The following is a 14256-nucleotide window of genomic DNA, read 5'->3' as shown; positions in this document are numbered from 1 at the left end:
CGAGCTCCAGGACAGTACCTGGTCTGGGAGAGGGAGGGGCCCTGGTGCCCCAGCTCTCCTGGCCTGGACAGCCTCACCTGTGAACCCCCTTCTCTTCCAGAATCAGAGGGTGTGACCTTGACCACCATCATGACTATACCTCCCAATGAGGAACAGATGGAGTTCTCACTGGGAGAGGTCAGCAAGGCCCGCCTTCCTCCAGCCCTGGGGTGGCCTGTCCATCTGACCAGAGCTGGATGAGACTAGTCTGGTTACCAGATTTGCAGCCTCTGGGAGATTAGCTCTCTCAGCCCATATCTGGCCACCCCTTCCCCGACTGGGCTAGGTCAGACCCAGAGCCAAGGAGGCATGCCTGGGTGCCCCCATCCAGTTGAGCGCAGAGGGGACTTCCATGTGGGGCCTCACTAGCCAGAGCAGCAGGGGTGGGGGTGGGATCCACGTGTGTGTGTGTCCATGTGTGTATGTGTCTATGTGTGTGCATATGTGTGTGTCCACGTGTGTCCATGTGTGTGTGCAAGGACCGTATCATCAGGAGAGCAAGTGCACACATGGCTGCTGCCACCTCCCACCCACACAGTGACTGGCTATGGTGAGGCCATGGGAGGTACCTTGACCAGAATGTGAAGGCTAACCAGCCTGCCACCTCTCTTCCCTGCAGATAACAGAGGGGGACATAGGCCCCTTCAGCTCCATCAAGGTGCCCGTCATCTTCACCCCAATTGTCCCGGGAAAGGTCTATACCAATTTCAAGGTCGTGTTTAAGAATCAGCAGTGCCCAACTGTGAGTACCATGCTGCTCCCCAGGCACGGAGTCCCGCCCCTCCACCTTCCATCCACCCGACCACATGGGGCCTATATTACAGAAAAACCAAAAAGAATTTTTTGGCCAACCCAATATTTTGGATATTAATCTCTTATCAGTCATATCATTTGCAAACATTTTCTCCTATTCAGTAGGTTGTCTTTTCAATTTTGTCAATGGTTTCCTTTGCTATGCAAAAGCTTTTATGTTTCATTAAGTCCCATTTGTTTGTTTTTGCTTTTGTTTCCTTTGGCTTTGGACACAAATCCAAAAAAATATTGCTGCAGTTTATGGCAAAGAGTGTCCTGCCTATGTTTTCTTCTAGGAGTTTAATGTGTCTGGTCTTATATTTAGGAATTTAATCCATTTTGAGTTTATTTTTGTATGTGGTGTTAGAGAATGTTCTAATTTCACTCTTTCACTTGTAGCTGTCCAGTTTTCCCAGCACCATTTATTAAAGAGGCTGTCTTTCCTCCATTGTAGTTCTTTTCTCCTTTGTCATAAATTAGGTGACCATAGGTACATGGGTTTATTTCTGGGCACTCTATCCTGTTCCATTGGTCTGTGTGCCTGTGTTTTTGCACCAGTGCCATGCAGTTTTGATGACTGTAGTTTGTAGTATAGTCTGGAGTCAGAAAGGGTGGATCCTCCAGCTCCATCCCTCTCTTTCATGCTTTCATGCTTTGGCTTCCCTCCACGTTCCTTCCACATGTCCACCTTCCCTGCGACTCAGTCTTTGACAAGTTCTCCTTACATGCCTCACAGAGGGCTCTGTACAGCTGCCTTCTTGTTTGATGCATAAGGGTTTGTGGTTGTTTTCTTAAAGTGAACTATGCCTTCCACCAGAACCAAACAGCCCTCTTCCCCCCTGCTGCTCAGACACCTCTAACAACAGCTGCTCCCACGATAATGATGGAGCCACCCTGCTCTCCTCTGCTTCCCCTTAGCCTCATTTCCCTGTGTCCTCTCCCACAGTCATCCTTTTTTAATGACTCTGTATGTCTTTTAAGGAGCCAGGTTTTGTCTGTGGATCCAACTAATGCTGTCTGCCTTTATGGGGAGACTCCAGTGTGTTCACAGCATAATACTGACACACTTAATCTCCAAAATATACAAGCAGCTCATGCAGCTCAATACCAGAAAAATGAACAACCCAATCAAAAAGTGGGTAAAAGAGCTAAACAGACATTTCTCAAAAAATTGAAAGCATCACCTCTAAAATCAGAAACAAGACAAGAGTGCCCACTCTCACCACTGTTACTACAACTGACAAAGAATTAATCTCCAAAATATTGACACACTTTGTTTTACTTCTTCTATTAGTTGTATTGACTATTCATTTTATGATATTATTTCCTCACTTTCAGTTTTCTTGTTTTGGTTGGCTTAATCAAGTTGCTGCTTATTCCTTTTCTCCCTGTTATTTGGAAATTCTACTTTCCATTCCATGAACAGTCCCCTCCACTTTCAGCCCCCAAATCCCACATGACCTTCTACTTCTTAAATGGAAGAGGAAAACCCTCCAGGACAGATGGTGCCCAGCAGGACACTCGGCCAGTACTTCCTTATGACCGAAATACAGTGTGACATTGGGTCCCTCTTACTGACCCTCTTTCTTGGCCTTCAGTGTCTCAGTTTCACTTAAGTTTCTCTAGAATTATTAGAATCTCCTCCGAACCTGCTGCCACTGCTTTAGGAATTCTGACCTGACACCACGGTCTGTGTTTCCGGGCTGCTGCTGCTAAGTCGCTTCAGTTGTGTCCGACTCTGTGTGACCCCATAGACGGCAGCCCACCAGGCTCCTCCGTCCCTGGGATTCTCCAGGCAAGAACACTGGAGTGGGTTGCCATTTCCTTCTCCAATGCACGAAAGTGAAAATTGAAAGTGAAATTGCTCAGTGATGTCCGACTCTTTGCGACCCCATGGACTGCAGCCTACCAGGCTCCTCGGTCCATGGGATTTTCCAGGCAAGAGTACTGGAGTGGAGTGCCATTGCCTTCTCCGATGTTTCCAGGCAGGTGGTCTCTTTCCAACTGTGACCACTTGATGCATCTGTGCTCACCACACTGTCCTCTCCTCACCGCTTCAGGAGTCTCTGCTCTGCCATGTTTCCTATGCAGCGGCCAGGGATTTGAGACAAGACACTCATTTGTTTGTAACAGAAACCCCAAGGAATAGGCCATGCCCTACAGTACCCCAGAGTGTTCCACAACACTCATACTGCCCACTGTCCGCAGTACTAATTAATTGGAGTCTCACAGAGCCTCAGAGAACCCTACAGGACCCCACAGAGCCCTTGCTCTGTGACAGGAAGGAACACGGGCCAGCGCTGGGTAACCAACCACTCAAGAGAGGAGGGCCTGGCCAGGGCTATGACTTTGAATCAAGAATGCACCAGCCCATGGCGGCCCCGCTGAGTGAGGCGGGCAGTGAACACCCTGACTGCTCCCCCACCGCTTACCTCTCCCAACAAGAATTAGGGACACACACGCGGCCACTGTGCAGCTCTCAGCTTCCCTGGGTGAGCAGGGGTCTGGGCTCCCCGTCCTGCCTGCCTGTTTTCCTGAGACCAGGCCCCTCATGACAGGGCTGGAATCTGCCAGCCTGCAGCCCTTGCCCATCCAGGGGCCTAGGGGCACTGCTGCCATCTCCCAATGAGGACAGCCCCCCTTTCATGTCCAAGCCTCTCTTTCCCACCCTGCTGACTCCGCTGTAGATGGGGACCACCTTGCCTCCCTTCGTGGACGTCTGAACTCCGAGGCCTGGGTCTTTCTTCAGCCTCATTTGTCACATGTCACCCCCTGAGTCCATCTGCTTGCCTGGAGCTGATTCAGGCCCTGGCAAGACCAGCCTCTTTGTGACCGGCCTGGCCCTGCAGCCAGGACGCTGCTCGGGGCCTCAGAGCCTCTCAGCTACTGCCCCACCCCCACCCCCGCTGCTTCTGACAGAAGAGATCACCTTTGTCCTCAAACCTTCTCCTGACTGCCCCAGCAACTCCATCTCCCTGGACCTGCTTTCTGTTTATTCTGTCTGGTCTGTCTCTGGCCCTGGAAATGGGCTGTGTGTTTCGGTGACCCAGTGGCCTCGGATCTGGTGCAAGTGTGTTCTGAGGTCACAGTCCTGCAGGTAGTAGGAAGGAAGGCCCCCCACCCAGTCTTGTGGGCTGGTGGTCCCTGGCGCCACCCTGGGGGGCTGCTGCACACACACTCACCTGGCAGGACACCCGCAAAGCCCAACTCTGAGACCAGGACTCGGGATCTGACTGCAGGGAGAAGCACCTCCGTGTCTGGGCCCTTGAGAGACCTGAGCTTCCGTCTGTGTTGGCCATGTGCACAGCCTGTGTGACACACGATTCTGTAGTAAAAGGGTTTTTCTAAACTGCTAAAAATGTAGATATTTAGGAAACTGCATGACACGTTTGTGAAAACCCATTGTACCAGTCTACCTTCTCATGTTTAAAAATTTTGAAAATAAAAAGGATTATTTAAATTATATGATGTGGGGACCTCCCTGGTGGTTCAGTTGTTAAGAATCCACCTTCCAGTGCAGGGAATGCGGGGCTTGATCCTTGATCGGGGAACTAAGATTTCACATGCCTCATGGCCAAAAAAAAAAACAAAACAAAACATAAAACAGAAGCAATATTGTAAAAAATCCAATAAACACTTTTTAAAAAATTATATGACATGAAGGATTTCCCTGATTAGGATGTTCAGTGGTTAGGTTCAGTGGTTAGGATGCTGAGCTCTCACTGCCAATGTTCAGCTCCTGGTCAGGGAACTAAGATCCCACATGCCACAAAGCACGACCAAAAAATACATAGAGCTCCGCCCATTAAAAAAAATTATCTAATGTGAAAATTGCCATAGATCTCAAAAACATGGCCAGTGTAATTTTTTTAATATTTATTTGGCTGCAACAGGTCTTAATTGTGGCATGTGAGATCTAGTTCTCTGACCGGTTCCCCCACACTGGGAGTGCATAGTCTTGCCACTGGATCACCAGGGAAGTCCCAATGGCCAGTTTAATTATTAAGCTTCCGAAACTTGTAAGAGTTGGGGCTTCCCAGGTGGCGCTAGTGGTAAAGAACCCGCCTGCCAATGCAGGAAATGCAAGAGACAGGTTCTATCCCTGGTTCAGAAGATCCCCTGGGGAAAGGCATGGCAAACCACTCCAGTATTCTTGCCTGGAGAAAATCTCATAGACAGAGGAGCCTGGCGGGCTACAGTCCTTGGGGTCACAGAGTCGGACACTACTGGGCACGCGGTACTTGTAAGACCCCGCTGCTAAGCTCTGTGTTAGCACTCACAAGCACCGCCTGCTCTGCTGATGAACATGAGTGTTGTTGGATTTTCGTGTTCAAATTCAGTTATATTTCAAAGTCGTTGGCGTGGCTATGGATGTGCCTGTCTGGGTGCCGAAGCCCAACGTGGACCTGAAGATCTGCATGTATGACCGGCTGTACCAGGACTCAATCCTCGTCCACACGCGGTGAGCCCTGGTGGGGTGAGATCCCAGACCTCAAGGTGGGGGTCCCCCGGGGTTGCCCTGAGAGCCCACTGGAACCCCAGGGCTGTCATAGGATGGAAGCCCGACGGTCAGCATCAGACAGAGGCTGACAGGTGCCAGGCTGCTGGCCTTGAAAACAGAAGAGGGACCACAAACCAAGGGACATGGCACCTCCAGAAACCGGAAAAGCCAGGAGAGGGTTCTCTGTGGAGCCTCTAGGGGAACCAGCCCTGCCTGCAGCTGGGTTTCAGCCCTGGGACATGGTGTCTGGGCCTGACTTCCAGGACCATGAGGATAAATTGGTGTCATCACCCCTGTCTGTGGGGGGTCAGCACCCCGCACGCCAGGTCAGGCCCCTCAAAGACAGACAGGAGAGGGGGCTGGTCCTCTGAAGGAACATGGGTGGAGTTCCAAGAAAAGAAGCATGTTTCATTCACAGAGCTTTGCAAGGGTGTCCAGACACCACGGTTGTCATTTCTTTTTTACTCTCCCTTTTTTTTTTTAACTGAAGTTCAATTAAGTGAAAAAAAGAGGCAAGCCCAACAGTTAGAGCTAAGTGGATCTTCACTAACCAAACACATCTGTGTACTTGGCCAGCTGCTGCACCCAGGGCCCCACTTCTCTCCGGAGGTGGGGGCGATGTCAGCCTGGGTGTAGTTGAGCTGGCACCTGCCGGCTGCTGGGTCCCCAGATGTCAGTGCTGGAAACATCGGGAGACCTACTTTTCCTGGGAGCTGGGGCCTCAGAGCAGGGTTCAGATGGATTGTTCAGGAAACCAGGGTTTGACGGGGTCTGGTTAGTTTACCTCGATGCAAACTGTGTCCACCTCTGGAGTGGGTGGGGGGACAGAGAGCACAGGAGCCGTGCTTTCTCAGCCTGTCTCCTGAGGCACACACTCGACCTCTTAGGTTTGTTGAATGATTTTAGAATTCAACGTTATTACTGGTTTTATGGGTACAGGAGTAGCAAGGGAGTGAGTTCACAAAGACCCTGGTTGTAGTTGCCTGAGGGGAGCCCAGCCACAGCAGAAACCAGGGTGGGAGGGCCCAGTCTCAACACCTTGCATGGTAGGGGACATCCAGTGCTGGGTGACACTGGGGCCAGAGGTCAAAGTTGAGAGAAGAGAGTCCTTCCTTTGTGATCTCAGGAGCCCATGGGTCACTCAGGGTCCCGATCGGCCCTGGGTTCCTCATGCAGAGGGACTGTGAGAATCACCCCGGGCAGTTAAGAAGATACCAGGAGGCCTGAGAGGCTCTGGACCATGGCCCGGGGTCCTTGGTGGCCCAGGGGCGGTCTCCTCAACAGGCCTGGGGCAGCTCACCCACTGCCTCTCTTTCTGGAGACTGGAGAGCAGGCGGGGAGGGGATGTCCTGATGGGGCAGTGTCCTGATGGGGCTGTGGCCTGGGGGCTGGCTAGGATGGGACACCCCATATGGTTGACTGGGTGCACACCTGGCTTTCTCTGGCTGGTCCTGAGTTGAAAGCAAGGACAAAAATTGGGGAAGCTGCCATCACTGACCAAGGCCTGGCCACCTGGGGCCTCCCGAGCATCCTGCAAGAGAGCCTTTGCCTGAGCAGGGAAGGGCAGAACTCTAAGAGGAGCAGGGCCCCCTCTCCTGATCCCTGGCCCGCAAGGCGCTTCCCAGAAAACACTCAGGTTCTGAGAACCGACCAGGGTGACTTTCAGTTGTGATGTTTTTATTTGTAAGGATTCCTCAGCTGATGTCATTTCAGGAAAACCTGCCCCTGTGAGCAGGGCTCTGAAGCCTCTCCGACAGTGAGGGTGGAGGGTAGGGGCTGTGCCCGGCAGGGCTGTGTCTGGAGGCGGTGTACTGGCCTGTGGGGCAGGGACTGACCTCAAGTCTCTGTCCGACCCTCCCTTGGATGCTGCAGGTCGAAGGCCGCATTGCGCCTAAAGTTCGAGGTGTGCAAGGAGCTGCGGGGCCACATGGAGCTCCTGCCTGAGACTGGCTACATCCAGGCGCTGTCATCCTACTCAGTGCAGCTCAAGTTCCTGCCCAGGTGATATGCCCAGCGAGGGTCCACTCCTCCCGGGGAGGGAGGGTGGGCATGAGTCACAGCAGCCAGCCCCAGGCTCCCGTATTTCTGACCTTGTGTGTACCCTGTGGCTCTAGCACCCTCACAGTTGAGCCTTTTGTCATTTCTCAAATATAAAGAAGAAAAGAACATTCAAGTGCCCCCTGTCTCTTGCAGACACTCCCTCCCAGAAGACGCAGGGAAGTATTTTGACAAGGAGACCAGGGTTCTGGAGGCCCCGATGACTATCCGGGTGGCTGACCAGGTCTGTGTGGGGCTCATCTGGATGCCGGGCACCCTGGGGGAGCAGAGCTGTTCTGGCCTGGCTCTTGGAGCCCATCCTCACTGGCCCCCAGTCTTGCCCGAGCAGCCCCTGCACAGGGGAGATGGAGGGAGGGGCTTGTGGCTCAGAGAGGCCCTAGTGCTATCCTGGATGGGCGGGGCTGTCCCCGGGGCACCCAGACCCTCATGTTCGTACAGTCCAGACCCAGGTGTCCAGGGTGTGCATGTCCTCAGTACACATGTCATCGTGTGAGCACACAATGCACCGACATGCAGATGCACATATGTGTGCACATGTGCCCTCCAGCCCCCTGCCCACCTGTGCTGCCCGTGCCACGCTGAGGCCAACAGAAAGCAGGTGTGTCCATGAAAGGTGCAGAGTTAGCCGCCAGCTCACAGCAGGGCTGGTGCTCTTCTCAATTTTGGAGACACTTCCATAACTGACCGCAATGACCGAATGGCCCTGCCCTCTGCACTTCAGATCAAACCCGTGGGGTTTACCGTCCATGCAGTAGTCACCACCTCGGACCTGGAGCTCAGCCCTGTGGGGCTGGACTTTGGCTACTGTACCATCTACGAGGCCATCAGGACCCAAATCAGCCTCTGCAATCATTCCCTCCTGCCCCAGGAGTTTGGGTTCGTTGGACTCCCCAAGGTGCCTTGCTCGTGTGGTCAGAGTGGGAGGTAATGGGCAGTGAGGGATGAGGGGCTGCTACCCTGAGTCCTGGTGCCTGGCCAGGCCTTACCCACCTACAGGCTCCACGCTCACTCCCAGGCACCTCAGCCAGGGTCTCTGACTGTCCCCACCTCACCCTGCCCCTCTCGAGCTCTCTCCACCTACTGTATGCACAGTACCCAGAGTTCTCTCCCCTCCCCCCCTCCTGAAACTCTGGCCTGCCTGGCCTTGCAGGGCAGCCAAGAGAGGCCCAGGCCTGGCTTCCCTCAGTCCTCTGAGCTGCCCCACCAGAGACCCATTGTCTACCCCCATGTATGCAGACACACTCATATACTCACCTGTGCTCACATGCATGCACACACATTCATATACTCACATACACCTATTCTCACATGCATGTACACACTCATACACTCATACATCTGTGCTCACATGCATGTATGCACTCATACACACACTCATACCTGTGTGCTCACATGCACGCACACACTTATATACTCACACCTGTGTTCACATGCGTGTACACACTCAATACACACACTCATAAACCTGTGCTCACATGCATGCACACACACTCATACACACATAGACACCCATACCTGTGCTCACATGCATACACACATTCACATACATACCTGTGCTCACATGCATGCAGACACACACAAACACACCACCCTCTCACATGCACTCACTTGCACACATGATCACATACACAGAGACAGACTCACACCCACATAACACATTTACATACATGTCACCAGACACACATTTGTTTGTGCTCTGCCACACACCCATCCACGTTGCTCCCCCTGGCACTCCCCACCAGGTCACCACATTTTTGCTTTGCCATCCATGGTCTTCCTTTTGCCAGTTTGTGGACATCCAGCCCAATGACGGGTTCGGGACAATCCTACCACTGGAAACGCTGAAGCTCGATGTGATCTTTCAGCCCACCAAGGCCAAGGAGTACAACTTCGAGCTCATCTGCAAGTCAGAGATTAACCGGTGAGCCTGACAGGAGGGGCACGAACAGGGCCCGGACAGCCAGCTGGGAGTGGCAGCCCCTGGCTGGCCAGGCTGACTGCAGGGCTGGGCAGCAGTGCCAACCTCAGAGACCTCTGACTTAGGTCCGCACGCCTGGGTCAAGGCCACCTTGCAGGCGTGTGAGATGTGCACATGTGTGCATGCACCTGTGAGTGTGCATGAGTGTGCGGAGCATCCCCTGGACACAAGCCCCACCCGCCCTCACACACTGTGTGATGGGCTGGTCCCTGGCCTCCATGTCCACCCTGAGAACTGAGGCTGAGAAGGCAGTGGGCAGGGGGAAATGGACTAGACGACAGGGTCTGGCACGAGGGCTAGCTCTTGCTGATTCTCAATCATCAGCCTCCAGGGAGGAACGTGCTGGGACACCTTCCTGGTGTCAGGCCAACCCCTCCTGGAGCCGGCCCACCTGCCCCCTCCTTCCCTTCCTCTCCTGTCTGCTCTTTGGTCCTGGCTGGGGGCCTGGCCGCCCTGGGGCGTGGGTTGGAGGGAGGGTTAGCACCCTCCGGCCAGGTGGGTGGCTGTGGGGAAGCAGGAAGGGGTCTACAGATGGTGATTTTGAGGAGCCAGTGCTGAGCGAGAACCCTCGGAGGAAACACAGGCACAGGCTCTGCCCAGCTGCGGCCCCCACCACCCTCCCTTCCCCTCAGCTCTAGTGATCCATCCTGGGCTGGGCCCCTCCTGGGCTTGTTCACAACTCTTTCAGCCTCTGGGAAATAGCCCCATGAGAAGGAGGGCTGCAAAATAATTTCAGTGCCCAGAATGGGCTCCGGCCTATGGCAGAAGCTCCTTAGATGTTTATTGATTGAATGTGCATTTAATTTTCTTCAAGAACTATCTACGAATAAATTAAAATTTCCAAAAGCTTGTCCAAGAGCCAACCTTGGAAAGGCTAGCAATGGTAAAACTGTGAGGCCTCAGGGAATAAAGCAGTGTTCAAGAGTCCAGAGAGACTCAGCGGCACACACATACCCACACCACTGCCCCCGCTGCCCATGGGCTCCCGGACCTGAGAGCTGGGCCTGTACCCAGCACCGCTGCCTGAGCACCAGCCACAAGCGTGGCCCCGTCCTGACTCCTTACCTCCAGTTGCACAGCTAAGTTGTCAGTAAGGCCTGTTGGCTCTACCTGGAAGACTGACCTGAATCGCCCCACCCCCCCACCTTGATGCCAGGCCCACAAAGCCCACATTCCGCCTCCCCTCCCCCATGCCCCACCCTCCGCCACGGCCCCCACCCCCTGGGGACGTGTCCGTGCAGCCCACCTGCGAAGGACACTGAGTTTGGCACAGGTCCCCAGCAGGTTTCTGTGTGAGCCTGAATTCTCATTGCCCACGGCTTAGTGTCTAGGAGAGGAGTTGCAAGGTCACAGCGTCAGTTTCTTTTCAATTTTACGTTCTCCCCCATAACCTCTGGGTGTCTGGCTGCTGCACCCCTTCCAGCTGCGGGTAATGTCAGGTTTCCTTGTTTGCTGGATGGAGAGGCATCCTGAGAGGTGTGTGACAGTGTCTCACTGACTCGTGTTTCCAATGACTGACAGCTTGGAGCTTATTTGCCATCCATGTATCTTTTTAGTGAAAAGTATTTCTAGGTCTTTTGTCTATTTTTTAAAATCGGGGTTTTTATGGAGTTTTGGGTGTTATTTATATACTCTGATGGAAGTTTCTTGTCAGATTTGCAAACAATTTCCCCGGTGTGTGGCTTGTCTCAATCTCTTCACACTGTCTTCTCGTAAAGCAAAATTTTTTAACTTTGAGTAATTGGGAAAGAAGTACATCAAGGCTGTATATTTTCACCCTGCTTATTTAACTTATATGCAGAGTTCAGTTCAGTTTGTCTGTTGCCCCTTCTCCTCCTGCCTTCAATCTTTCCCAGTGTCAGGGTCTTTTCCAGTGAGTCAGTTCTTTGCATCAGGTGGCCAAAGTATTGGAGCTTCAGTTTCAGCATCAGTCCATCCAATGAATATTCAAGACTGATTTCCTTTAGGATTGACTTGTTTGATCTCGTACACCATGCGAAATGCCGGGCTGGATAAAGCACAAGCTGGAATCAAGATTGCCTGGATATGCAGATGACACCACCCTTACGGCAGAAAGTTCAGTGGAACTAAAGAGCTTCTTGATGAATGTGAAAGAGGAGAGTGAAAAAGCTGGCTTAAAACTCAACGTTCAAAACACAAAGATCATGGCATCTGGTCCCATCACTTCATGGCAAACAGACGTGAAAACAATGGAAACAGTGAGAGACTTTATTTTCTTGGGCTCCAAAATCACTGCAGATGGTGACTGCAGCCACATAATTAAAAGACGCTTGCTTCTTGGAAGAGAAGCTATGACAAACCTAGACAATATATTAAAAAGTAGAGACATACTTTGCCGACAAAAGTCCATATAGTCAAAGCTATGGCTTTTCCATGTAGCCATGGAGAGTTGGACGTAAAGACTGAACACCAAAGAATTGATGCTTTTGAGCTGTGGTGTTAGAGAAGACTCTTGAGAGTCCCTTGGACTGCAAGGAGATAAAACCAGTCAATCGCAAAGAAAATCAGTCTTGAATATTCATTGGAAGGACTAATGCTGAAGCTAAAGCTCCAATACTTCGGCCACCTGATATGAAGAGCCAACTCACTGGGAAAGACTGAGGGCAAGAGGAGAAGGGGGCAACAGAGGATGAGAGGGTTGGATGGCATCACTGACTCAATGGAAATGAGTTTGAGCAAACTCCAGGAAATGACGAAGGACAGGGAAGCCTGGCATGCTGCAGTCCATGGGGTTGTAAAGAGTTGGACATGACTGACTGACTGAACAACAAGTCCTCTTTATCAACTTTTTGTTTTTGGATTGTGAGTTTGGTATCATATCTAAGAATTTTTTTCCCTAACCTAAAGTCACAAAGGTTTCTTCTAAAAATTTTATGAATTTACATCTTACTTGTATATTTATGTTTCACTTTGATGAATCATTGCATCAGGTATGAGATACAGTGTGAAGCTGAAGAGCTTCCAGTCACTCCGGCAGCATCACTGAGACAGTAGCATAGGGCAGAGCCCACCCCCTCACACTGGGGACACTCTGGGCAGCCTTTATACCTGAAAGTCTATTTACCCAAAAAAACCTTTCTTTCCTGAGTACCTTAAATACTAACACATTAGCGTATCCACTCTCTTCTGGAATAAAGTATGTCTGATGGCAACCCAGTACTTAAAGGACTTACTTCTTCATAGAGAAAGCAAGGGAATTCCAGAAAAACATCTACTTCTGCTTCATTGACTAAAGCCTTGGACTGTGTGGAACACAACGAACGGTGGAAAATTCTTAAAGAGATGAGAAGACCAGACTACCTTACTTACTTCCTAAGAAACCTGTATGCAGGTCAAGAAGTAACAGAACCAGACATGGAACAATGGACTGGTTCAAAATTAGGAAAGGAGTACGTCAAGGCTGTATATTGTCACCCTGCTCATGCAGAGTACGTCATTCAAAATGCCAGGCTGGATGAAGCTCAAGCTGGAATCAAGATTGCCAGGAGAAATATCAGTAACCTCAGATATGCAAATGACACCATCCTAATGTCAGAAAGCAAAGAGAAACTAAAGAGCCTCTTGATGAAAGTGAAAAACCTGGCTTGAAATTCAACATTCAAAAAACTAAGATCATGGCATTCAGTCCCATCACTTCATGGCAAATAGATGGGTAAAAAAATGGAAACAGTGACAGATTTCATTTTTGTTGGGCTCCAAGATCACTGTGAACGGTGATTACAGCCATGAAGTTAGAAGATGCTTGCTCCTCGTGAGAAAAGCTATGACAAACCTAGCCAGCCTAGTAAAAAGCAGAGATATCACTTTGTCAACAAAGGCCCCTATCATCAAAGCTCTGGTTTTTCCAGTAGTCAGTTATGGATATGAGAGTTGGAACGTAAAGAAGACTGAGCACTGAAGAATTGATGCTTTTGAACTATGGTGCTGGATAAGACTCTAGAGAGTCCTTTGGATATTAAGAGGTCAAACCAGTCAACCCTAAAGGAAATCAATCCTGAATGTTCATTGGAAGGACTGATGCTGAAGCTGAAGCTCCAATATTTCGGCCACCTGATGCGAAGAGCCGACTCATTGGAAAAGACCCTGATGCTGGGAAAGATTGAGGGCAAGAGGAGAAGGGTCAAGAGACGATGAGATGGTTGGATGGCATCATTGACTCAATGGACGTGAGTTTGAGCAAACTCTGGGAGATGGTGAAGGACAGGGAAGCCTGGTCTGCTGCAGTCCTTGGGGTTGTAAAGAGTCAGACACGACAGTGTGACTGAACAACAACAACTTCTTATCTAAAATCCAGTAATTTTATAAGAACACACTTTGTGTTGGTTATCAATTGATTTTCCCAGGTACATGGTTGGTGCTTTTCAAATCTTTTTTTTTTTTTTTTTAATTTCAGGAACACTTTCTTGAATTTTAGTCCTTAAAACATTTGCTTTATTCTTATCCTTTGGTTTTCCTCCTGGGAGCCTCCTGAAATAAATATAATGACTTGTCTTTGCTTTGTTCACTGTTGCCACTTTTTCTTGGATCCTTTTCATCATTTAAAAAATATGATTTCTTTATTTATTTGGGCACCCCAAGTCTTATTGTGGAATCCGGAGTCTCAAACACACCTCAGAGGACCCTCAGGATAGTGGAGGATGGTTTATTACGCCAGCGGGTCCAAGGGGAATCAGTTCCCAACAAGTACCCTGATGTTTCTGAGAGGCCCAGTTTTATTACCCCTCCCCACGTGACTGGTTACATGTTAGCAACCTCTTTGTTGTGTATGACTGAGTTTTACAACAAGTATGTGCTAGGAGAACAAACAATTAAGGTTAAAGTGGGGAGGGACAATGATTATACATCAAGGGGGGATGTCTACATGGTT

The 14256-nt window shown here is 50.6% G+C and overlaps 1 protein-coding gene across 19 annotated transcripts in view; it reads left to right on the top strand.

Annotated features, from left to right (window-relative positions):
* CFAP74 (cilia and flagella associated protein 74) overlaps positions 1–14256 on the top strand; it is an 85521-nt gene that overhangs the window by 54143 nt on the left and 17122 nt on the right. For all 19 annotated transcript variants that reach the window (XR_014053206.1, XR_014053205.1, XR_014053204.1 and 16 more), the window contains exons 20-26: positions 101–177; positions 659–781; positions 5172–5293; positions 7205–7333; positions 7526–7613; positions 8112–8285; positions 9178–9311. Coding sequence is in view for 14 of the 19 variants with exons in the window: in XM_081488367.1 (XP_081344493.1) it covers positions 101–177; positions 659–781; positions 5172–5293; positions 7205–7333; positions 7526–7613; positions 8112–8285; positions 9178–9311 (847 nt within the window). In the remaining 5 variants the exon portion in view is untranslated. The remainder of the gene's footprint in view (positions 1–100; positions 178–658; positions 782–5171; positions 5294–7204; positions 7334–7525; positions 7614–8111; positions 8286–9177; positions 9312–14256) is intronic.

The sequence above is a fragment of the Giraffa tippelskirchi genome, chromosome 5 (genome assembly GCF_054371585.1).
Source record: "Giraffa tippelskirchi isolate mGirTip1 chromosome 5, T2T-mGirTip1v1.2.pri, whole genome shotgun sequence".
NCBI lineage: Eukaryota > Metazoa > Chordata > Mammalia > Artiodactyla > Giraffidae > Giraffa > Giraffa tippelskirchi.
Note: the sequence above shows the minus strand (reverse complement) of the source record. Positions and strands in the feature narration are given on the sequence as shown.